We start from the raw sequence: 27,836 nt of genomic DNA on the forward strand, positions 1-27,836 counted from the left end.
TTGTTGCCGTTAGATCCAATATATTTCCAGCATGAGTGGGCTTCCTATATTTCTGTTCTATGTAGTTTTCAGTGAACGCTTCCACTGATGATTACAATATGACTGGGGAATTTACGTACAAGTGAACTGAGGTTTTCTCTAAAGTTTTCAGTTACATCAGGAGATGAGTCTGGTGGGCGATAGAAGGATCCTATTATCCTTTTATGCCCATCCCTGATAACTAAGTCTTGCCCAAACAATCTCAAATGCAGCTTCAACTTCTATCTCAGTGGATTTGAGTTTCTTGTCTACTGCGACAAATACACCACCTCCATTACCTGCTTGTCTATCCTTTGGATATACAATTAAATTTTCCCCAAAAATCTCACTACTATCAATTTCAGGTTTGAACCAGCTTTCTGTACCTAGTATTATGTGAGCTTCACCACTTTTCATGAACACTTCTAACTCTCGCACTTTGTTGCGATTGCTTCAACAGTTTACCATTAGGCTTTTAATACTCACCCCTGTGGGAGCCATTTCATTTGATCTTACAATGATACTGCTTGGACCCAAAGTTTTCCTTCAGGATATCCCAGCAACTGGAAGATACAGCAACATGACTCAAGCTCAAAATGGCCCTTCTCAGAGTCCCGTTTTAGACCTCGACCATACATTAAGAGTTTTCCAACTCAGTATAGAAGGGGTAAGCCTATCAAAAAGTGAATATTTAGCAAAACTATTGTCCAACCACAGGGTGGATGTTGTCCTGCTGCAAGAGACTCACTGCAAAAATAAACAGCAGCTTCATGCAAGATGCAAGATTCCAGGGTATAGCTTGCTTAATGCAACATTTCACAGTAGTTACGGTACTGCAACATAAGCAAAAACAACATAGATGAAACTGAAACAATAAGCACAAACGTTAACAATAATATGTTCGCCTCCAAAATGAAGATTGCAGACATTGAAATTACAAACATCTATAAGCCTGCATCACAGCCTTGGATCTTGAATGAGAACATCCAACACCCAGTTGTAATCCTTAGAGATTTTAACAGCAAAAGCACCAACTGAAGATGCGATTATACCGAGAAAGAGGGCCAAGACATGTCAGAGGGTGCCGATGCTGAAGACCTCTTTCTGTTGTATGATGCCAAAGAAAAGGGCTCCTTCCACTCTGCTAGATGGAACAAGGACTATAACCCGGATCTATGTTTTGTCTCAAAGGACTCATCCGGAAGACCTCTGAAGTGCAGCAGGAAGATTCTAGACAACTTCCCACGAAGTCAGCACAGACCAGCACTCGTCATAGTCAGCCTAAAATGCCTGCCATCAGATCAGTCCCACTGCCATCGCTGGAACTTTACCAAAGCCAACTGGTCAAAATTCACTAGTGAACTAGAATATAATACACAGTGGATCCCACCTACAATAGAAAATCATAAGCGCTTTAAGGTATTAGTATGTGCCATTGCAAAGAAACATATCCCAAGAGGATACAGGATGGTCTGGCTGGAATCTAAAATGTAACGAACTATATGAAGAATATAAACTCCGTGGTGACCCTGAAATCACATATGAATTACTTAATTCCCCAGACTCAGCTACACGAGAAAAATGGATCAACCTCATGGAAAATACAAATTTTCAGCACTCCAGCCGAAAAGCATGGTCTCTTTTATGGAAACTTTGTAGCAGTACTCCTAAATTCAGTGCTAAGTGCTCGAAGATACAACCAGATTCAATAGCAAACAGATTAGTTAGTCTGACAAAAAAACCTGCCGACAATGACAAGAAAGAGGCAAAAAGAATTCGTTCAGAATTAAAATGTAGTTGTCCCAGGCTGAAGCACTTTCTCAGTTTTCACATGATATCACGGCTGTTGAGGTTTCATCCATGCTAAGGGAAGTAAAATCAGGATAAGCAGCTGGTCTAGATGGTATTTATCCAGAATTCCTATTACACTGTGGTCCTCAAACAAATGAATATCTTGCTAAATTTTACATCATCATCTTACGCAAAGGACAGCTATCACCAATATTCAAAAGAGCTAAAATTGTTGCAATACTGAAACCTTGGAAAAGTGGAGATAATGCAGAAGATTATGGGGCTATTGCCCTCCTGAGTGTCTGCTATAAGCTGCTGGAAATAATAATTTATAATAGAATCTCGGCTACAACCCTAGATAACATACTAATAGAGCAAGCTGGCTTTAGACCAAAGTGCAGTAGTACTGACCAGGTGCTGGCCCTAACAAGTCACACAGAAAGAGGGTTTCAAGATCGCAAGAAGAACGTATCTGTGTTTGTGGACCTGACATCAGCATACAACACAGTTTGGCGGAAAGCAATGATCATCAAATTCCTTAAAATAATCCCCTGGAAAAAACTTGCCACCCTTCTGAACAACATGTTGGCCAGCAGAGCAATTGAAGTGCACCTAAATGGCAAAGTAAGCAGATCTTACAAACTGAATGATGGACTACCACAACGATTGGCCCTTGCCCCATTACTGTTCAACATATACACCGCGGATTTACCAGCTACTACTGCTATACGCTGACAACCTTGCATTGACAGCCCAGTCCAATGACTCTGCAGCAGCAGAAACCATGCTCACAGAAGATCTTCAGAGACTCGACAAGTTCTTCAAAACCTGGAGACTGAAATCCAACATAATGAAAACAGAGGCCAGCAGCTTCCATCTGAGCAACAAACAAGCCAACTATAATCCTGAAGTTCAATATTGTGGCCACCTGCTGAAGTTGAATCCTCACCCTAAATATCTAGGAGTCACCTTGGATCGATCCTTGACCTACAGTGCACACCTAAGCAAAACATCTGCTAAAATCAATAGCCGTAACAACATCCAACACAAACTCACAGGAACAGGCTGAGGTCCCTATGCATCTACTCTCAGAAGTACAGCACTTGGCCTAGTATACCCAGTAGCTGAATACTGCAGTCCAGTATGGCTTAACAGTGCCCATACAAAGAAGGTCATGTGACTAGAGCCTCCCGTCAGGTAGACCATTTGCCGGGTGCAAGTCTTTCAATTTGATGCCACTTCGGCAACTTGCGCATTGCTGGGGATGAAATGATGATGATGATGATGATGATTAGGACAACACAACACCCAGGAATCGAACCCGGGCCCTTAGGATTGACATTCTGTCGCGCTGACCACTCAGCTACTGGGGGCGGACACAAAGAAGGTAGATGTCCAGCTGAATGACACAATGAGGATTATATCAGGCACCATCCAGTCTACTCCTCAGAAGTGGCTACCGGTACTTTCTAACATTCCCCCTCCTCATCTCCAAAGAGCATTAGCACTGAAGAAAGAATGGCATTAGTGCTGTGACAACCCTCTCCTACCAATACATGGAGACTGTCTACTTGAGGATCTCAGGCTGAAGTCTCAGAACCCTTCTTGGATTCTATGGCCCACGATCAGTTTACAGTAAGTGAAGCTTGGCGCAGCGACTGGCTGTCTTCAAACCCAGTCAAATCTGGAATGATCTCGGACCCAACCAAGCAAACCCCTGGTTTCAACCAACCCAGGAAAATCTGGACATCACTTAACCCAACATGGCAGATGTGAGTTTTGGAAGCACAAGTGGAAGAGTGCTGATAGCCCTTTCTGTGCAGACGTGCCTCAGACCATCAGCCACATCGTTATGGACTGTCCACTTCGAAGGTTCACTGGTTCAATGGAGGAGATCCATTAGGCCAGTGAGGAAGCTGTGGAGTGGTTAAGGACGCTGGACATCCATCTGTAATAATACTGATGTTACTCATAGATTGAGGTCTAAACCTGTATATGTTTGCAAATATGAAATTAATTGTACATTGTATTTTGTATCAACACACTGTATCTTCAAATCATACAACACACACACACACACACACACACACACACACACACACACACACACACACACACACACAATTCTTGGTTTCCTACATCTATTGTTATCTGGATTGGATGGAAAGTTGCTTAATCCCACACACAGTCAGCTACTTGAGTAGCAGCCTCTGATGTGTAATGCACACCTGACCTATTCAGGGAGACCCTACAGTTCTCAATCATATGGCGCAAGTCCAGGAAGTTGCAGCTTAGTTTGCCATAGAACTTTTGAAGGGTCACGATCAGTTCTGGGGACAATGCTGCAAATTGTAAGCTTCATTGAAACTCCACATGCAAGGCTGGTTTTCTCGACCTTCTCTGCCAGTGGCTGGAATGACCCAAGAATGACCTCTGAGCCCATACAACGGGCATCATTTGTTCCAACGTGTGCCACAATCTGCAGCTGGTTGCACCCTGTTCCCTCACTGGCTGCCAGAATAGTCTCTTCAACATGCCACATGAGGCCACCAGGCATACACATTGAGTGCACCTGATGTCCTTTCCTGTCCTTTGCTGCCATTTCCCAAAGGGGTACCATAATTTTCCATATGTTTGAACTACCGACAATTACAAGACTCCTACCCTTTTGTGTTTGCCTCCTGCTGAAACAGACAACAGCTTTTTCCAAAAGAGGCGAAATGAGTCCCATTAGCTCAGTTTCATTGAAAGAGAGTACCTCAAATTTGTTGGTTATGGGGATCAGTACAACACCCTGAGTCGTCCTTGGTCCCCGCCCACCCTGTACACGACACCTAGATCTACCACTGACATGCCATGCACAGTCAGGTGGACGGGTAATGACAGATCCTGTACTTTCAGCACAAGAGACAGGATCCACAGGAGAGGATAGCACTTGAGGTACCACTGGTATAGGTATCACAGGTGCATGACTCAGGAGCTCTTCCAACACATTGATTCACAGCACCTGCCAATCGTTTGACAGTAGTCAGGGCAATTTCCAGCTGCTTACGAATGTGAACAGCATTCACAGAGGAGCTGCGTTTTGGCTGGTGCAATGTGTTACAAGGCAGTGAACAAATAACTTTAGATTAAGTCTGCTGGTTGTCTTTTAATCTGTTGAGCTAAAAATTTGTTAATTTCCTATAATAACTGAAGCAGTTACCAAAACAAGATTTCTATTAAGGTAACACAAAAACCTATGGTAAGAATTACTAGTTTTCTAAAATGTTTTGATGTTAATTATAGTTGTTAGTGAACTTGAAAACAGAGTTACTTTACGATAAATGGGATAATATGAAGAGCTACTCCTCTTTAAGGGAAGACTAGATTAACACTATATGTTAGTTAGAAAATCTGCAACAGTAACTAAGCCACAAAAACCAATTTGCCAAATTGCTTGTAGATTATACAAAAGACAATGGAAGCTTATGAAAATACTCAAAAATGAACTTTTATTTGCACTGATATACAATGAGATTCATTTGGCTGAAATGTAAACCAAAAACGCTGATTTGCTATGGGCAGAAGTAGAGCTGTGAGTACCGGGCGTGAGTCGTGCTTCGGTAGCTCAGTTGGTAGAGCACTTGCCCGCGAAAGGCAAAGGTCCCGAGTTCGAGTCTCGGTCGGGCACACAGTTTTAATCTGCCAGGAAGTTTCATATCAGCGCACACTCCGCTGCAGAGTGAAAATCTCATTCTGGAAATAAATTATCGATCTAAAGCACTTGTACAAGTAACTTGTGAACATATAGTTTTGTAAGCATCTGAAAATTCCCAAACTAAGCTATTTCTCACATGATTGTGCAATAAAAAATGAGAACAATTGTTTTGAATGAAGATAGGTATACTGTTCTGAAAAACATTTTAAAGAGAACAGTTTAGTTTAAACCTACAATTGATGACAACAGCACTAGTTTATTGTGGAACTCACAAATGTTCAAAATTTCACTCTATATTGCAATGCAAACGTGTATTGATACAACCAATGAAAGATTATGCAGAAGTGATGTGAGCAAAAACATATGCGTACCTATAACTTTAAATCGGCACACTATCTTGTACTTGCTATCTCACACAAGGAAGAGTTCCTTAGTTGGCTGCTACAAATGAACCAACATGCTTATTACACAGATTTTTCACTTAGCTGATTCTGTGCGCACTTCTACAGTGGAGTGTTGAAGAAGAATGCTACAGCGTAAGTTTATCTCTATCAAAATTACTAAATTGTGCAGCACCAAAAAAGCACATCATCTGCCTGTAGCAGCTAACAATGGTGATGTGTTAGAGTTATCATTGGTGTAGTACCTCTAGATGTGCAAAACGGAATACATTGGGTACTTTTAAAATTGGAGGTGAGGCCATTCACAGAAAACCAGTCAATGATACTTTTAAGAAATTTGGTTTCCATTCCTTCTGTTTCTGTACGTATACTTGGACTGATTACAATACTAGTGTCATCTGCAAAAAGAACTAATTTGGTTTTTGTGTACTAGACAGAAGATCATTTATTATACACTACTGGCCATTAAAATTGCTACACCACGAAGATGACTTGCTACAGACGCAAAATTTAACCGACAGGAAGAAGATGCTGTGATATGCAAATGATTAGCTTTTCAGAGCATTCACACAAGGTTGGCGCCGGTGGCGACACCTACAACGTGCTGACAAGAGGAAAGTTTCCAACCAGTTTCTCATACACAAACAGCATTTGACCAGTGTTGCCTTGTGAAACTTGTGATGCCTCGTGTAAGGAGGAGAAATGCGTACCATCACATGTCCGACTTTTATCAAAGTCGGATTGTAGCCTATCGCGATTGCAGTTTATCGTATCGTGACATTACTGCACATGTTGGTCGAGATCCAATGACTGTTAGCAGAATATGGAATTGGTGGGTTGAGGAGGGTAATACGGAACACCGTGCTGGATCCCAACAGCCTCATATCACTAGCAGTCGAGATGACAGGCACCTTATCCGCATGGCTGTAACGGATCGTGCAGCCGCATTTCGATCCCTGAGTCGACAGATGGGAACGTTTGCAAGACAACAACCATCTGCACGAACAGTTCGATGATGTTTGCAGCAGCATGGACTATCAGCTCGGAGATCATGGCTGTGGTTACCCTTGATGCTGCATCACAGACAGGAGCGTCAGCGATGGTGTACTCAACGACGAACATGGGTGCATGAATGGCAAAACGTCATTTTTTCGGATGAATCCAGGCTCTGTTTACATCATCATGATGGTCTCATCCGTGTTTGGCGACATTGCGGTGAACGCACATTGGAAGTGTGTATTGGAAGTGTGTATTCGTCATCGCCATACTGGCATATCACCCGGCTTGATGGTAAGGGGTGCCACTGGTTACACGCCTCGGTCACCTCTTGTTCGCATTGATGGCACTTTGAACAGTGGACATTACATTTCAGACGTGTTATGACCCGTGGCTCTACCCTTCATTCGATCCCCGAGAAACCCTACATTTCAGCAGGATAATGCAGAACCGCATGTTGCAGGTCCTTTCTGGATACAGAAAATGTTTGACTGCTGCCCTGGCCAGCACATTCTCCAGATCTCTCATCAACTGAAAACGTTTGGTCAATGGTGGCCGAGCAACTGGCTCATCACAATACACCAGTTACTACACTTGATGAACTGTGGTATCGTGTTGAAGCTGCATGGGCAGCTGTACCAGTACACGCCATCCAAGCTCTGTTTGACTCAATGCCCAGGCGTATCAAGGCCATTATAACGGCCACAGGTGGTTGTTCTGGGTACTGATTTCTCAGGATCTATGCGCCCAAATTGTGTGAAAATGTAATCAAAAAAATGGTTCAAATGGCTCTGAGCACTATGGGACTCAACATCTTAGGTCATAAGTCCCCTAGAACTTAGAACTACTTAAACCTAACTAACCTAAGGACATCACACACACCCATGCCTGAGGCAGGATTCGAACCTGCGACCGTAGCAGTCCCGCGGTTCCGGACTGCAGCGCCAGAACCGCTAGACCACCGCGGCCGGCGAAAATGTAATCACTTGTCAGTTCTAGTATAATATATTTGTCCAATGAATACCCGTTTATCATCTGCATTTCTTCTTAGTGTAGCAATTTTAATGGCCAGTAATATATGACGAACAGTAGTGGACCTAAGATTGAACCTTGGAGAACCCCATATGTGATTTCTCCCCAGTCATAACTGTGCCCCTGGACTATATTGCTTGAATTACTAAGTACAACTTTCTGTATTCTTTTGGGTAATTGCGAGATTATTCATTGGTTGGCTAAACCATCAATTCCGTAAAATATATTTAGGAGAATTCCGTGATTCACAAAGTCAAATGCCTTAGAGAGGTCGCAGAAAATACAAACTGGTGCTATTTTATTATTTAATGATTTTAATATCTAGTTAGTGAACATGTAAATGGATTCTCAGTAGAGCAACCCTTCTGAAATCTAACCTGTGATTTGCTAAAGACACTACTGTTGCTAAGTTCAGCTACTACTATGTATTCTAGAATACATCACCTTCTCAAAAATTTTGGGGAATGATGTCACCAGTGAAACAGGTCGATAATTATTGACATCTCCCTTATCATCTTTCTTAAAGAGGGGTTTAACAATGGCATATTTCAGTCTCTCCTGAAAAATGCATCGAGTCAGTGATGCATTACATGTTTCATATAAGACTGGATCTATTACATGGAAACAAATTTTTAGTACTGTATTGAAAACACCATCAAAACGAGATGAGCTTTTAGTTTTGAAAGAATGTATAATTTTCTTAATTGCAGAAGGAGGAGTAGGTGATACATTCATACGATTCTATTTCATGAAAGTTATATTTTCAACATATTGCAGTGATTTTGCTCTTGATCTGTTTATCCCTGTGGCTTATTTATAGTGTTTCCATTCAGTGGTTGGTTGTTCTGTGTCGCACTTCACTTCACTTCACTTCACCATCACATCTAGAAATGGCAGTTTATTGTCCTTTTCTACTTCCATGGTAAATTTTATGTTGGCATGGAGGCTGTTCAAGTGTCTTAGGAAGTCGCCGAGCTGTTCTTCACCATGGCTCCACACAATGAAAGTATCATCGACGTACCTGTACCACACCTTAGGTTTCCAATTCGCCAAGTCCATTGCCTATGCTTCGAATTGTTCCATGAAGAAGTTGGCCACCACTGGACTAAGAGGAAGAGCATCACAATTTCGTGAACCATACTGAAATGAATAATTCGCCTTAAATTGCACATTCGTATATCCAGATTCCCAAGGAAGTAGGCATTGTCCTGATATTAAGCTTTTCAGTGTAGTTTTCGTGATGTAAATTTTCCTGGAGTACCAGGTAAGAGTACTGTATTATCTCATGTTTGGTACTTTATTATGGCATAATGCCGCACATGCTAGAAGATGAAAACGTGCACCTGAAATGCAGCGAACAGTTGAAACTAGCCAATAGTGTGGAATTAAACACTTTGTTTCAAATAAATTGGCTGCCTCAGCGGAAAAGATAAATAAAAGTCAAATTTCTTTACCAAAGCGACAATAATAACTTCATTGTTCTGCAAGGTGATTAATGCTTAACTGTCAGAAAGGTGGAAATAAAATGAAATCTGAAACTAATAACATATTTTAGCACTCTGTAATTATGTGAATGTATGAATGTATGTGTATTCACTTGATAGCTCCCAGCTTGATGTGAGAGCAGTAAACGAAGAGGAAAAAGCAAGATCACTAAATGTAAACACGGATCACGTGGAGACTATCTCCCCCCCCTTCCCACGATAACTCAGTCTGCTCTGTGCAACAGGCCCGGATCTACGATATTTTGAACCGGGGCAATACTAGATGGTTGGCATTCTCCTGTTCGGCTTTATTCCGCTCAGCTCATATAGCCCGTCCCCTTTTGTTTATTTTTAGATGGATTCCCCTGGCAGGGACATCACATACACTATGCAGAAGCTCGAAATTTAGCACGGACATCAATGTGAGATGCTTATAATACTTTCCACACTGAAACTTTGCCTCAAAACCTGGCAGAAAATACAAAGAGATTATGGTTGTATGTAAAGTATGCTAGTGGCAAGACATAGTCAATGCCTTCTCTGCACGATAGAAATGAAAATACTATCAATGACAGTGCAGCAAAAGCACAGTTACTAAACACAACCTTTCGAAATTCCTTCACCAAAGAAAACAAAGTAAACATTCCACAATTCAAATCAAGAACAACTGCCAACATGAGTAACTTAGAAGTAGATGTCCTCAGAGTAGTGAAGCAACTTAAATCACTTATTAAAAGCAAGTCTTCTGGTCCAGACTGTATACTAATTAGGTTCCTTTCAGAGTATGCTGACACATTAGCTCCATACTTAACAATCATATACAACCATTCACTTGATGAAAGATCCATATCCAAAGACTGGAAAGTTGCACAGTTCACATCAATATTCAATAAAGGTAGTAGTAGTAATCCAATAAATTACAGGCCCACATCATTAACATGGATATGCAACAGGATTTTTGAACATACACTGTTCAAACATGACGAATTATCTCCAAGAGAATGGATTATTGACACAGAGTCAACATGGACATAGAAAACATCATTCTTGTGAAACATAACTAGCTCTTTACACACACGAAGTGTTGAGTGCTGTTGACAAGGGACTTTAAATTGATTCCATATTTCTAGATTTCCAAAAGGCTTCCGACACTGTACCACACAAGTGGTCTATCGTGAAACTGCATGCTTGTGGAATCTCATCTCAGTTATGTATTGGATTCGTAATTTCCTGCCATACGGGTCACAGTTCGTAGTAACTGATGGAAAGTCACTGAATAAAACAGAAGTGATTTCTGGCTTTCCCCAAGGTAGTGTTACAGGCTCTCTGCTGTTCCTTACCTATATAAATAATTTAAGAGACAATCTGAACAGCCATCTTAGGTTCTTTGTAGATGACGCTGTTGTTCATCATCTAGTAAACTCATCAGAAGATAAAAACAAATTGCAAAATGATTTAGATAAGATATCTGAATGATGCTACAATTGGCAATTGGCCCAAAATAATGAAAAATGAGGTAATCTACATGAGTGCTAAAAGGAATCCATTAAACTTATAAATCAGGCAAATCTAAAGGCCTTAAATTCAAATAAATACCTATGAATTACAATTACAAACAATTTAAATTGGAAAGAACACAGAAAAAATGTAACAGATCTACTAAAGAGACTGCTACACTACACTTCTTTGTCCTCTTTTGGAGTACTGCTGTGTGGTCTGGGATCCTTACCAGATACAATTAATGGAGTAAATCGAGAAAGTTCAAAGAAGAGCAGTACATTTTGTATTACTGCGAAATAGGGGAGAGAGTGTCACTGACATGACACTGGATTTGGGATGGACATCATTAAAACAAAGGCTTTTTCTTTGTGGTGGAATCTTCTCACGAAATTTCCATCACCAACTTTCTCCTACAAATGCGAAAATATTTTGTTGACACCAACCTACCTAGGGAGTAATGATCATCAGAGCTCACACAGAAAGATGTAGGTATTTGTTTTTTCCATGCCCTGTTCGAGACTGAAATAATAAAGAATTATTGTGAAAGTGGTTTGATGAACCCTCTGCCAGGCATTTCAGTGTGATTTCAGAGTATCCATGTAGATGTAGATGTACATTCCATGTCAACAAGTGTAAACTATTCTTAAAAACATTTGTCATAGAGTCATTAATTATTCTAACTGATTTCCAGTGAGGAGTATCAATACTGCAAGGCACTATGCTATTTATCCCAACTAACTGTGCATCATAATCAGAGATACTATTTGTTACTAGGTAAACAGTTATTTACCTATGTTGAACTTCATAAAATAAAACATTATGAATCAGGATTCTACTGTATTTATTACTGAGACCAAATTGTAGTATCCAAATTAGGTTTCCATGTCATTTTTCCTATCAGAATCTACACTGAAGTCACCATAGACTATTAACTGTTTGTTGCTGCCTCACAGATAGCACAGTAAGGAATCCAGATGCCTCATAAATAGCTCAAAATTTCCCAGTAGGGATCTATATAGAGTTACAATTAAAAGCAAACTATTTTTCAGGATTAATTCACAAGCACACACTTCTATGTGCTGATCACTACAAAATCTACTTGTCTCAATGTTTCAGAACTTTCCTCTGTCTTAATGTATGTAACAAGTCCTCCATTCCCTACGTTATTTCTCCATGAGTAAGCTACAATAGTGTTGTTGTTCACATGTAACTTTTCTAAACCTGTGGTTATGAAGTGTTCAGACAGGGAGAATACCTATCTTTTCACAGCCCTCTAAATTTTCCAAACCAACAAGGAGCTCTTCTACCTTACTACTCAGTCCTCTAATATTTTAATGAAATATGGTAACCTTACTTTTCTGTGCATTATTAAGCATTTTGTGGAGCTGCTCTGTTATTTTCAATTCTTCCAAAACATGGTGCCTGAATCCTGATTCTAATTTAAAAAAGGTGCCCTCTGACAACAGCAACCACAGATGTCTTGGTATGTGTGATGGTGACCCCTGTATGTTATCTTCAAGAAGCTCAGCCACGAACTATAAGAAACTGATACTCATTGCCAAAATCTTTGCACAAATTACCCATGTCCTCTGTCATGTGGCTACCAGCACTTGGCTTCATCATACTTGTGACTTGGTACCCTATCCCTGATTTGTCCTGTACCATCTGGCCTACATCCCTCCCATGACTACTACCTAGCAGTGAGGCTCTTTTTTCCCAATTCTCTTTTGGTACCGTCCTACATTGAATTTCTTTGCTAGAAGTCTATTGCACCCTACCGTGAACTACAGTTGGAAGAGGCTCTTGCTCCCCTACTTCAGGTACCAAGTCAAATTTGTTGGATACTGTTACCTCAAATGTAGATTAAGTTGAAGAGCTGTTCCCCTTTCGCCCATTGCTTGTTACCTTTACCCTGTTCCCAAGATCTTTTCCTCTACCTCAACCAGTGTAGTTCAATCTGAAGGGCACAAATCTTTGCCTCCTGCTCAGTGATTCTCTTGTCTCTTTTGCAGAGACTACAGTGCCACAGGAAAGCCTCATTGAGTTCCCCATTCAGTTCCCCACTACAGTCACTCTATCACACACCGAAACACAGACTGCACACTTAAAAATAGAAATAAATCACTTAAACACACTTTACATCATACGAATTTTTGTTACTTATGAGCAGCAAAAATTATGCCTACAAGTTTTGCTTCCGTTGTATGATATAACGTAAAAAGTTACTTATTTTCACTTACAACAAGAACTTGGCACTCACTCAAATGCAGTATCCGTCGAATTATCTTAATAACAACAGAATATAATTCTGTTGTAAGCAAACAATTGACAAGTGGAAAAGATTCTAAATCAAACAAATTGAGATTTTTAATGTAATTGGATAGATAGAAAATTTACTCACCAAGCAGCAGCAGAACACACACATAAAAGAAGGTTGTAATTAGGAAAGATTACCAGTAAGTCTCCCCTGATCCGTGGTTCTGGGTGACTTTTCTGAAATCTAACCGTCTTCCTAGAACCCTCCAGTCCTTTTCCTTTACCCCTCTTCCTTCCCCTTCAACCCTTCTTCCTGAAGAAGGAGCAACTGGTTAATTGTAACCTCCTTTTAGGTGTGTGTTCTGCCATCACTTGGTGAGTAGATTCTGTTTATCTATACAATTACATCATATTGTCAAAAATTGAGTTTGTTTTCCTTGTTAAATTAAGATTTATGCTACTTTCTGGAAATATGAACTTCACAATGAATGGACACACTCAAATTAAATTGTTTGAGAGAAACACAGAACAATTAAGTGGAATTCTGTAACTCAATTGCACCTAAACAACACAATCTCATGATCTTTTCACATTTTCCGGGCTAATATGTGCAGCAAAGTGATACCTTTAATAGCAAGCTTAAAAGAAAGCACTTATACGTATATTTAAAGAGTAAACTTACTAAATTAACTGTAACTTATCTCTATCTAAACACAAAGTCAAATAGGGGTAATGCAGGAGTAGGTTTAATAATGAATAGGAAAATAGGAATGCAGGTAAGCTACTACAAACAGCATAGTGAACGCATTATTGTGGCCAAGATAGATACGAAGCCCACACCTACTACAGTAGTACAAGTTTATATGCCAACTAGCTCTGCAGATGACGAAGAAATTGAAGAAATGTATGATGAAATAAAAGAAATTATTCAGATAGTGAAGGGAGACGAAAATTTAATAGTCATGGGTGACTGGAATTCGAGTGTAGGAAAAGGGAGAGAAGGAAACGTAGTAGGTGAGTATGGATTGGGGCTAAGAAATGAAAGAGGAAGCCGCTTGATAGAATTTTGCACAGAGCACAACTTAATCATAGCTAACACTTGGTTTAAGAATCATGATAGAAGGTTGTATACATGGAAGAACCCTGGAGATACTAAAAGGTATCAGATAGATTATATAATGGTAAGACAGAGATTTAGGAACCAGGTTTTAAATTGTAAGACATTTCCAGGGGCAGATGTGGACTCTGACCACAATTTATTGGTCATGACCTGTAGATTAAAACTGAAGAAACTGCAAAAAGGTGGGAATTTAAGGAGATGGGACCTGGATAAACTGAAAGATCCAGAGGTTGTAGAGAGTTTCAGGGAGAGCATAAGGGAACAATTGACAGGAATGGGGGAAAGAAATACAGTAGAAGAAGAATGGGTAGCTTTGAGGGATGAAGTAGTGAAGGCAGCAGAGGATCAAGTAGGTAAAAAGAAGAGGGCTAGTAGAAATCCTTGGGTAACAGAAGAAATATTGAATTTAATTGATGAAAGGAGAAAATATAAAAATGCAGTAAGTGAAGCAGGCAAAAAGGAATACAAACGTCTCAAAAATGAGATCGACAGGAAGTGCAAAATGGCTAAGCAGGCATGGCTAGAGGACAAATGTAAGGATGTGGAGGCTTATCTCACTAGGGGTAAGATAGATACTGCCTACAGAAAAATTAAAGAGACCTTTGGAGATAAGAGAACCACTTGTATGAACATCAAGAGCTCAGATGGAAACCCAGTTCTAAGCAAAGAAGGGAAAGCAGAAAGGTGGAAGGAGTATATAGAGGGTCTATACAAGGGCGATGCACTTGAGGACAATATTATGGAAATGGAAGAGGATGTAGATGAAGATGAAATGGGAGATACGATAATGCGTGAAGAGTTTGACAGAGCACTGAAAGACCTGAGTCGAAACAAGGCCCCCGGAGTAGACAACATTCCATTGGAACTACTGACGGCCTTGGGAGAGCCAGTCCTGACAAAACTCTACCATCTGGTGAGCAAGATGTATGAAACAGGCGAAATACCCTCAGACTTCAAGAAGAATATAATAATACCAATCCCAAAGAAAGCAGGTGTGGACAGATGTGAAAATTACCGAACAATCAGTTTAATAAGCCACAGCTGCAAAATACTAACACGAATTCTTTACAGACGAATGGAAAAACTAGTAGAAGCCGACCTCGTGGAAGATCAGTTTGGATTCCGTAGAAATACTGGAACACGTGAGGCAATACTGACCTTAAGACTTATCTTAGAAGAAAGATTAAGGAAAGGCAAACCTACGTTCCTGGGATTTGTAGACTTAGAGAAAGCTTTTGACAATGTAACTGGAATACTCTCTTTCAAATTCTAAAGGTGGCAGGGATAAAATACAGGGAGCGAAAGGCTATTTACAATTTGTATAGAAACCAGATGGCAGTTATAAGAGTCGAGGGGCATGAAAGAGAAGCAGTGGTTGGGAAGGGAGTAAGACAGGGTTGTAGCCTCTCCCCGATGCTATTCAATCTGTATATTGAGCAAGCAGTAAAGGAAACAAAAGAAAAATTCGGAGTAGGTATTAAAATCCATGGAGAAGAAATAAAAACGTTGAGGTTCGCCGATGACATTGTAATTCTGTCAGAGACAGCAAAGGACTTGGAAGAGCAGTTGAACGGAATGGATAGTGTCTTGAAGGGAGGATATAAGATGAACATCAACAAAAGCAAAACGAGGATAATGGAATGTAATCGAATTAAGTCGGGTGATGTTGAGGGTATTAGATTAGGAAATGAGACACTGAAAGTAGTAAAGGAGTTTTGCTATTTGGGGAGCAAAATAACTGATGATGGTCGAAGTAGAGAGGATATAAAATGTAGACTGGCAATGGCAAGGAAAGTGTTTCTGAAGAAGAGAAATTTGTTAACATCAAGTATAGATTTAAGTGTCAGGAAGTCATTTCTGAAAGTATTTGTATGGAGTGTAGCCATGTATGGAAGCGAAACATGGACGGTAAATAGTTTGGACAAGAAGAGAATAGAAGCTTTCGAAATGTGGTGCTACAGAAGAATGCTGAAGATTAGATGGGTAGATCACATAACTAATGAGGAAGTATTGAATAGGATTGGGGAGAAGAGAAGTTTGTGGCACAACTTGACCAGAAGAAGGGATCGGTTGGTAGGACATGTTCTGAGGCATCAAGGGATCACCAATTTAGTATTGGAGGGCAGCGTGGAGGGTAAAAATCGTAGGGGGAGACCAAGAAATGAATACACTAAGCAGATTCAGAAAGATGTAGGTTGCAGTAGGTACTGGGAGATGAAGAAGCTTGCACAGGATAGAGTAGCATGGAGAGCTGCATCAAACCAGTCTCAGGACTGAAGACCACAACAACAACAATCTCTATGAGTGTGCAAAAGCTCAGATGTCTCGCCTGGTGCAGGGCTGCCAACATTTCAAATAGTATAGCTGATGGTAAATGACTGATTAAGTAGAGTGGAATATTGTACTTGTAAATTTATGCAAAGGATATTAGTAATTCCTAGCAATTACACTCAGTTAATCATTCTTGAATATGATTTCAGAGTTTTACTGACAAAATATTTTACTTACTTTGTGTATATTAAACAACGAAGAAATCCCTAGCTTTTACTCTCATATATTCATTCTTTAACTTAAGAACAGAACAGAGCAGAGCTGGTTCCAGGGGCTTTGCCACTCTGTGAAGTAGAATTTTCAAGGACCTTCCCCCGCCCCTGAACTTTCAGATTTAGTTAGTCTTTTACACATTGTAATTCATGCAGGCTGTCTTATTTTCACATATCACACTTACTCATCTCTTTTTGATGTGAATACGTCTTTAAGACAAGAACAAGGACGGGGTGCCAATAAGTGAAACCAAAGTGAAATGTTTTCAGTGTAATACATTTTGAGTTATGACGTCAAAATTAATTATGCCATCAAAAATTATGTCACTCGCGTAATATTCAACTAAAATCTGATCATCAAATGTTTTCCAACACTAACTTTCTTTCATTCACTGAGCAGAGTGGAATGTACACAGGGCCAATAACTTTCTTTTGTTCCCTGAGCAGAGCCGTATGTACACAGCGAGACCTAAAGCAACCAGCACAGCTCAGTACCACATCGTCGGTGGTATTGTCATCCCTTCTGCTGTACAATGTGGAAGGTCACAAGGCAGTGAGTTACTTACATATAAAGCCTTCATTTGTTGAAAAAAAAAAATGTAGAAATTGCCAGGCTTATTTAGTGCGACCGTTATACACAAATGGAAAAATGGAAAGGATCAAATATCAAGAAAGCATGCTTTCCAACATGCCATGATCACAATTTACAGCTCCAAACAACTAGCTTTGAAAGAAAAGGTAACTACAGAAAACTTAGAGGAGTGTGGCATGAAGAAGAACAATGTAAATGATGTTAATGTCACATCCACAGAAGAGGGACTGTTGGGGGAAGAGTGCCATACATCATACCATGACTACTAAATGACTCTTAGTCACAATGTCTGTGGTTCAAAAGACTATGGCGTGCAATGGGCAGTGCATATTTTACTTATTCATTGTTTATTACATACTGTATTTCTCAACAATACTGCTATTGATATATAACGAACTGTTAGGCCATAATAAGCTGACATTTATCTTTATTTGTTTACTAGTGAACCTGGCAATGCTTGACAATTGCTAAATACGTATGGGAATTGGATATAAGTCCTAATCTTCTCCCCCCCTCCCCCCTTCCTCTTTGTTCATGCACTCCTCCCCCTCCCTCTTTCTCTGTCCCTCTCTTCTTTTCCACCCTCTCTCTCTCTCTCTCTCTCTCTCCACCTCCTCCTCCCCTGTTTCTCTGTCCATCCCCTTCTTCCACACCTCTGTGGCCATTTGTCCCCCACCCCCCTCCCACTCCTCCTCTGTCCATCACCTCCCCCCCCCCCCCAACCATGAACCTTTTTCACTGTTATCACTTAAAATTGATGATTAATCGGTTGGGATAGTTGGTATATAGGGTATGAGATTCCACTCTGTATGAGGACTGCAACTTCAATGACTGTATTTCGCACAGTTTTAATCTGAGAATGAGTAGGATTACAAGACTTCGAATGATTCAGATTTTGTAGTAGTATTCTAATCATAAATTGATAAGCCATACACACAATATTCATGTTTTCTTTTAAAAATGACTACAAGGAAGAAAACAAAGGAGCACATAGTTGTGTATACAATTTTTGTTTAAAATTATTTACACAAAAAAGAATATACACCATCATCATCATCATCATCATCATCATCATCATTTAAGACTGATTATGCCTTTCAGCATTCAGTCTGGAGCATAGCCCCCCTTATACAGTTCCTCCATGATCCCCTATTCAGTGCTAACATTGGTGCCTCTTCTGATGTTATACCTATTACTTCAAATAGAATAAAAGAATAAATTCAAATAGAATAAAAAGAATATACACAGGAGAAACAATTTGTGTAATGGTTTAAGTAGCCTCATATTGTAGTTAAAACTGACTGTGATAAAGATAATGAAGAATACCCAATGGCACATCAGACCCCACCTCCATGCTGTGAGGGTAGGACAGACCAGCATTTCATAACTTCTAATTGGAAACCCCATTCGTAATGCTGTATTCCTCTAACATATCAAACAGGAGATTACTTGATGCGCCACTGTGACTGTGGCTTGACGCAAACGCTACCCTACTTTTCCAATTAGAGTAAATGTTCAAATGTAGCACCACTAACTTCACTACATTTAGCGATCCGCTTTTCACATGACCATACATAGGATGGAAACTTATCTACGGGAATGTCAGCAGAGGTGTTTCTGATGCAGTCAACCATGTCTTCACGGCCTTTAGGCATTTGCTGGTACATGTGTTAAACATCCCAAGGTGACAAAGGGGGCCAATTAATAGGGGTACCTTTGCCAATCCACCGACCTGTGGAAACATGTCTTAATAGTTCCCATGCTTCAATTACGAAATGTGCAGAGCAACCATCATGCTGAAACCACATACACTGTCGAACAGACAAGGCGATATCCTGCAGTAGTAACAGCACTTCCTGTTCCAAAAACATTCAATATTTGCATCCATTCAGCGTGCCATCAATAAAGTATGGACCAATGAGTTTGTTGCCCATGCTGTCACACCATACATTAACTGACCAAGGACGTTCATGGTCAACTTGATGTAACCAATGAGGATTGGCTACACTCTAGTAATACATGTTGTGCTGGTTTGTGAATAGTTACCTCGGCAAGGAGCATGGGGATCGTCTGCGTATGTTGATGTGCCCATTCACAAAATACTACCCAGGTATGGAAATCAGTGCCATGAAGTTCTCGATGCAGTGACGTGTAGTATGGATGGTACTTATAAGGATGCAGTATTGTGAAAATAATACCTACAGACATATCAGGTGCTTATCTGTGGGTTGTAGTGCATGCTGCTAGTGCAGCTATTCCCATTAGCTTCTTCTGTAAGATTTTGCTTCATTTCCTTTTGCTAGTCTGTATGCTGCCATCAGACATAGAGGCATTCACAACCTTGTAAAAGAACAAACGAGAGCGAGTTTTCTCTGGAAAATGCTTGGCATACAAGGGAACAGCAGCCTCAACATTTCTCCTACATTCTCTGTTGCAACAATCATCATCATCCACTTGCACGTCTATTCCCCAAACGATAGGTCAAATACAAACTGTGCAAGTATTGTAATGTTTAGAGCTGCTATCTGTTCTATGTCTGCACGATATGAGAGCTCCAGTCACAGTGTACTGCCTGTTTTGATATGTCGCAGTTCACTATGTAGCTGCGGTGATGCATTGAGTAGTCCCCTGTTAGACATGTTGGAGAAATACAGTGTTGCAAATGGGGTTCCTAAGTTATGAATTACTGGTCTGTCCTACCATCGCAGCATGGAGGTGGGGTCCCACAAACCACTGGATATTCAAGGGCCATTGAGTAGCATGTTGTAAATAATGACTGTGTACCCACTTCTATTCTTCCAATTACAGCACCATCTGTGGCAAAATGAAGAAAACGCTTCAGACAAAATGTTTGTAGATTTGCTGTAGAACCATAATCTGCAATAAAAATGGCAGTTGCCACTGAAGATTTCAAAGTTTTCCCCACTACCAATGCACAGGGTGGAGTTGTGGGTTGGGTGTGGTACCATTGGATGCCCCCTCCAAGACAAACAAATTGCAACTGCAAATTTTTTTGATCCGATGTGTAGTTTTCGAGATATTTCAGTGTCTTCAGTTGAAATGAAAACCCTGCATATTGCCTACATTCATCTGAATGTTTATTAAAGGATTGTGTAAAAATTTCAATAAGTGGGTCAAGAAAATTTAGAGATTTTTGGTAAAAACACTGAAAAACTTGTATTTACATAATATAGAGTATAGATTTTAAAGTTTTTTTGCTCCTGTAGGTGTTTTCAAGCTCATGTAGGTTCATTTCGAGTGATGTGTAAGTGCATGTGCATGGCAGAAACTGAGTTGGCAACATTGCCACTAGACACCTATGCTATTTTCAAAGATACAACCAAGGTGACCAACTCCAGCACTTCCTACGTCATCTGTTTCACAATGCCGTACACAGTTTCCAGTAACATGCTAGATTTTACTGAGTGTCACTGATATGTATTTCCAGCTTATTTTCATACTTCTTCATTTGCACAAACCTTTTTAAGTCTTGTTTAATTGATCCTTTTGGACCTATATTAAAATTTAAGATTAGCTACCCCTAAAAACCTGGTGCCCTGGGCAGTGGTACACCCCCCTCCATCCCTCTTAGAGCCAGATCTGGAAAAGAGGAAGTGGTTAGAGGGAGATAGCAAGTGGAGCAGGAAAGCCACTCAAGATGGACTCTGGAAGGAGGGAGACAATAACCATAAAGACATTACTCCCTTAATTGTCATCTTACTGCCTCTGAAAGTCACATGAACCCTGTTTAATCTTGGTTTTGATAGACCATTTCCATCCTATCCCGTTCGCTTTTTACTGCCTTTTCCTCAGCTTTTGCCTGGTACGAAATCTGTTGTCATGAAAACTAGGCCTGCTATGAGTGTATCACTTATGTATAATTAATGCCTGGAATGGAAACTTCATAGCCGAAAGCCAGTACTCGTGTTATATGAATTAAACAATTCTATATTTACATTTAAAGAGACATGCAACAAACTTGTGCTAAGACTACAACTCTAATTGGTTTTCGTGCTTCTTACTAACAGCCACCTTAACCACCAGGCTAAAATGGTGATTGAGGACTGTAGTCTTTTCAGCCCACTGGTATTATTATTATTATTATTATTTAAGAATTGTAACCATATTTCATTAAGTATCTTCTGCTAAACGTAAAGCATTATTCAGAAAATTGTGCAGGCGTGACAGCACTTACACATCCACATTTAGAGTACCCTTTGTGTGCCTGAGTGATTTCTAGGCATAATTTGTTATAGCATCAAATCTTGTTTTCTTTTTCTCTTTTTCTTTTTTTCTTGTCCGATGTGTTTCATGCTATGTAAAGTCTCATGCATGTATCCAAACACAGCGAGTAAATAGATAAAATAAGATTATCCATCACAGCCATTTCAGAGCATGCGACTGTGTGTTAATTGAATATAAACACAGATAACTTTGACCAGTCAATTTTGAAGTATTTGTTGATCTCTATAAACTAGATTCCAACCTTTTCCGATTCACCTTCAGATGCGGTATGCAGAAGTTACATACTTAAAAGTGACTAGTTGGATTTAACTGAGTTTAAATTCAAAAACAGAAAATTTTATTTACACTTGATACACAGAGTCATAAATACACAATAAATTTAAATGAAATAATAATGTAATGGCATATTAATGAGGAGTGAGTTTGTAATGAGAGGTATTTTTATTACTCATATGCATATTCACTTCTATGTAGGGCTTTTACGTTGTTTAGCAGAAAAATTCCATGCTTAAAAACAAAAATCTGTAATTTAGCTACCTTGCCAGTTGTCTAAGTTGGGGTTTGTGCCTGCCTCCTGAGGAAGAAGTTCTGTAGGAGACTCTTGCTCGAACTGCCTTGGTGGAGCTAGAACCTGCACAAAAATACACATCAATACAGGCAGAACACAAACAAACAAACAAACAAACAAATAATGATGTATGAGCTATATATAGTGAGTGATCACTGACATGGGAATGATCTACAAAATCTGTATGGGACCACCTTTTAAGTTATTACAATATCAATGAAAGAAAAACATTTTTTTGGTACATATCATTCTGTCATTTTTCAAAACGTTAAACTTTAAAATTTACATTCTTTTGTATGTCTTTCAATCAATTCCAGAAGTTGTTTTTCAACAGTGTACATTGTTACAATGAAGACTAATTCGATGTCTAAAGCTGTATTTCCTAATTTAACTGATGACTTGACCAAAAAACTATTGAATACTGTTCAGCATTAACTGTTGTGTAAACTTTTAAAGAGGCAGCCATAAAATGACCAGTAAAACCAAAGAAACAAGCAGCCATTTTTTAAATGTGCTTCATGAACAAATTACCTTTGCTGGTTTCAGTTGATCTTAGAGTACCTGAGCAACTAACCGCTGCTTAGTTTCCAGCTCATACAAATAAGTCCTAGTTTTATCTTCTGTTCAGTTTTTAATTTTATGTCAATTCACACAAGCCGATACTTGAAATTTGATCGAACTGTGTGCACTCCACCAGGGACAGATCTTTTGACAGCTAAATACTCATGAAAAGTGAAACGTGGTGCAGTCTTTGATATAATATCTCTCTCGCAGTAAATCACACGTCAGGCCTCTTCACTCATGTTGTGCAAAGCATCAATTTTTTTTGGAACGGCAACCAATTCTGGTCAACTGTGTTGATATTTGAAGCTGATGCAATGATGAGGTGATGAAATTCTGCAAACTAACTGTAAACAATCTTTTCTGTAGTGATCAATTACTCCTTGATTGTCACTTACCTTTGTTGTAATGGGATACTTAGTCAATCACATTTTGATTTTAAAAGGGCTGCTCTACTGAGGAAGCTGTTTATGTGTTCACTGTGTAAGTAATAAAATTTTTATGTAGTAAAATATCACCAATTGTGATCTTTTGTGAGTTATTAAAGGAATCTGATTGTGTCAGTCATAATATTCCATTGGAAAAATTCAGTCTTTATCGGATACTTGTTAGCATGTGCCTGGTTTAGTTACTATTTTAGAAACAGAATGCAAGAAGTTACCCTAGTGTCCTTGATTAACACAAGCCGAGACTCCATTTCATTTACAGGTAGAAGCAGCAATTGCTATTATGCAGGGTTCTATCATGGGCCCATTACTGTTCTTGCTCTATGTTAATATTCTACCATTTTATTTGAAAGTGAGGTGATTTTTGTGTCTTGATGACACACAGAGCTATAATTATGGGAGCTATTCACCTGGTAGGGTCACCCATGCCAGACTGATCAGCAGGTGAAAGATCAGACAATGAGTAGTACTCCTAGCAGGCACCTGCCTTGAGAGTATGAGAGTGATAACCACATGGCCCCTTACCTAAGTTTGACATTGCTTCCAATTACTTGTGTCAAATTTCTTTCATATTTGCCAATTCTTGTTTTTTTCAACCCCAATGGTACTAGCTTACCGTATTTACTCGAATCTAAGCCGCACTTTTTTTCCGGTTTTTGTAATCCAAAAAATCGCCTGTGGCTTAGAATCGAGTACAAAGCAAACGGAAGTTCTAAAAAATGTTGGTAGGTGCCGCCGCAACCAACTTCAGCCGTCAAATATATGTAGCGCTACACAGGCATGCTTTGTAGGCACAAAGATAAATACTGGCGCCAAAACCTCTGCGTCAGTAAATAAATTAAAAAAAAAGAAAAATGGAAGATGAGCTTTTTTTCTCCGCCCTGAGTTTCGACCACTGCATTTTCATACATTATCCAATGAAGTAAATACAAATTCCGTATTGTTCATCTTCGAATGTAGCAGAATTTTAATGTACTACGAAAATCTGACAGGCAGGACTGTTTGGGATGTTTGTCAATATGGCCAACTCTACGATCCGAATTTTTTCCTAACTGTGAGAAGAGATGGTTGCTAATAGGAACCTGACGAAATGTGAATCACATGCAGTATTCTCTTCACCATAAGAAAGAATACGGATATAAACATTTTGCCATGTATTCTTTCGTGTTTGCTGCTATCTCATTTAAATCCTGTCTGCTTAATAAACTACGAAACTAGAGTGAGACAACAGCAAACGCAGAAGAATATACATATAGTGTCATGTTTATATTTGTATTATTCTTATGCCCAATAGTTATACAGTCAGAAATGAAGCACGGCAACTGAATAGATTTTTAAATCTAAGATGACTCTAATTTCTGTGCAGAATTTGATGTACTAAAGAAGCGACCGCGAAGATTTTCAAACAGAGAATAATTTTCACCTAACTCTCGTTCAGAACATGTTCTATCATACGCAGTCTATTATTTGGTTCTTGTTAATCATTATCAAAGAAAGCAGCAGTGTAAGTAACAACAAATAGCAGTCTCTTGCCGTTGTTTCGCTAATGAGACGATTCCTCTCTCTTTTTTTTAATTGTAAGCGGCGGTAGCGCACACAAAAGCAAGCCATGCCGCGAGCGGCGACAGGCCGTAAACACACACTATCAGAATGCAACAAACAATGCATGACACAGTACAGTAATGCATTTTCAGCTTAGAGTAACGTAAACACCTATAACAAAGAAAACGGCACTTATCAGACCAAAGCAAAATAAGCAATTGATTCAAACCAGACGAAGCATGTGAGAAAGGAAGGGTACCCGTATAAATACGGATGGAGCGCCTGATGCATAGCAATGGCTACCAGCTTACGACTCGAACCAAACTACTGTAGCTGCATCGTCATTCATTCGACCTAAATTGTGTCTTGTATTACAATGGACCAACTTTGTTTCGATTTGGAGGTGCGGCCTAAAACTTTTCTCGCCCCTTGAATTTCGAGTCTCAAATTTCACGTGCGGCTTAGATTCGGGAATTTTTTTCCCTTTATTTCGAGTCTCATTTTTCAGGTGCGGCTTAGATTCGAGTAAATTGGGTATGAGGCCTGAGGGCATCTTTCATGTTCATTCTCTAATCCCATCTTGAAGGTGTAAGAGGATTATCCCAATAGTGGAGAGAGCATAGGAGCCTAGGGGACTAAACCCAAATGAAGTTCTTGTAAGCTCAGAAGTGCTAAGGTGGCAGGCCCTCCACTAGGCCCTCATAACACAGCCAGTGGAAAAGTACATCACTGGCAGAAACTAGAATACCCTTGGGGCTTGGAATGTTAGATCAGTAACTAATAAAAAAAATGAATTAGTAAGACTGTTGAAAATTTTGGGTGTGGACCTGCCTTTATCTGTGAAAGCTTCAGGGTAGCAAATATTTGGAGGATTAAACATGCATCAAAAAAAGTTTTGCATCACATTAGTTCTGAGAGTTCCAGAACCTGTACAGAAAAATTGGAATAGAGATCAACATAAACATTATTTCCGCTCTTTTTAATGCTCATGAAGATCACACATTGCATGTTGCACCAACATACAGCGAGACCTTCAGATGTGGTGGTCCAGATTGCTAAACACTCCGATACCTCTAATACCCAGTAGCATGTCCTGTTGCATTGATGCATGCCTGTATTCGTCATTGCATACCATCCACAAGTTCATCAAGGCACTGTTGGTCCAGATTGTCCCACTCCTCAACGGCGATTCGGCGTAGAGGCCTCAGAGAGGTCGGTGGGTCTTGTCATCAATAAACAGCCCTTTTCAATCTATCCCAGGCATGTTTGATAGGGTTCATGTCTGGAGAACATGCTGGCCACTCTGGTCGAGCGATGTCATTATACTGAAGGAAGTAATTCACAAGATGTGTACGATGGGGGTGCGAATTGTCGTCTATGAAAATGAATGCCTCGCCAACATGCTGCCGATATGGTTGCACTAACGGTAAAAGGATGGCATTCAGGTATTGTACAGCCATTATGGTGCCTTCCATGACCACCGGCGGCATACATCGGCCCCTCATGATGACACCACAAAACATGAAGGGACCTTCACCTTGCTGCACTCGCTGGACAGAGTATCTAAGGCGTTCAGCCTGACCAGGTTGCCTCCAAACATGTCTCCAATGACTGTCTGGTTGAAGGCATATGCGACACTCATTGGTGAAGAGAACATGATGCCAATCCTGAGCGATCCATTCGGCATGTTGTTGGGCCCATCTGTGCCGAGCTGCATGGTGTCATGGTTGCAAAGATGGACCTCGCCATAGACATTGGGAGTGAAGTTACGCATCATGCAGCCAACTGCGCACAGTTTGAGTCATAACATGACGTCCTGTGGCTGCAAGAAAAGCATTATTCAATATATTGACGTTGCTGTCAGGATTCCTCCAAGCCATAATCTGTAGGTAGCAGTCATTCACTGCAGTAGTAACCCTTGGGCAGCCTGAGCGAGGCATGTCATTGACAGTTCCATGTCTGAACAACATCACTTTGGTTCACACCAAGATGCATGGACACTTCCCTTGTTGAGAGCCCTTCCTGACACAAAATAACAATGCGTATGCGATCGAACCATGGTACTGACCGTCTAGACATGGGTAAACTACACACAACACAAGCTGTGTACATCCTTCCTGGTGGAATGACGAACTTATTGGCTGTAGGACCCTCTCCGTCTAATAGGCGCTGCTCATGCATGGTTGTTTACGCCTTTGGGTGGGTTTAGTGATATCTCTGAACAGTCAAAGGGACTGTGCCTGTGATAAAATATCCATAGTCAACATCTATCTTCAGGAGTTCTGGGAACAGGTGTGATGCAAAACTTTTTCTAATGTGTATATAATATTTTACAGTGGGGTGGCCCAGCAGCAGACAGACAGCAATTGGCGCTTTGCTATATAAGTAAACACTCTTGCACTATTACTCATTCACTGAGACATGTGTTGCCAGGTGCATTGTGTGTTCCTCTGGCATCCTACTATTTACAAGACTATTTTATATGTTGAGATTACCTTTAATATGAATGTTGCTACTATTATAAACATCGGCCATCACCATTTTGTGGTGGCTGGTTTGATTTTGCATTGACTGATGTTGAAGTTCAAGCTGGTCAAGCTCAGCTTACTGTTGCTATTGACTATGAGATTGGAAAATTTCCCTCCATCTGATTTAATTACACATCGAACAAGATGAATTTTCTACAAGGACTGATATTATAATAAAAAGATGTTAGAAAGAATTATGCTGGTATGTCTAAAACATCTAAGAAGAATGCTTACCCTAACCTGTGTCTATGCCCCAGAGGAGGGCAATGCAGAAGAATTGGAAGAATTTTATAAAAAGTTACAAAAGTCGTTAACATATTTGCAAATACTTGTCCGACTGTCATAATTGGAGATTAATGCAAGAATAGGCAACAGATGTGTTTCTAATTCCTTAGGTTCTTTTGGAGAAAGCATAATTAACAATAACGGACAGATGCTAAGGGATTTTGTAAGCTCTAGCGAACTTAAGGCACAGATATCTTTTTTAAGAAAGGGGATATACACAAACACTAG

The 27,836-nt window shown here is 39.9% G+C and overlaps 1 protein-coding gene across 1 annotated transcript in view; it reads right to left on the reverse strand.

Annotated features, from left to right (window-relative positions):
- The window catches only part of LOC126174917 (drebrin-like protein), a 201,927-nt gene that overhangs the window by 32,767 nt on the left and 141,324 nt on the right, over window positions 1–27,836 (reverse strand). Inside the window, exon 9 of the mRNA XM_049921354.1 lies at window positions 22,216–22,309. Within this exon, the coding sequence (XP_049777311.1) occupies window positions 22,216–22,309 (94 nt within the window). The remainder of the gene's footprint in view (window positions 1–22,215; window positions 22,310–27,836) is intronic.

Source organism: Schistocerca cancellata, chromosome 3 (assembly GCF_023864275.1).
Source record: "Schistocerca cancellata isolate TAMUIC-IGC-003103 chromosome 3, iqSchCanc2.1, whole genome shotgun sequence".
NCBI lineage: Eukaryota > Metazoa > Arthropoda > Insecta > Orthoptera > Acrididae > Schistocerca > Schistocerca cancellata.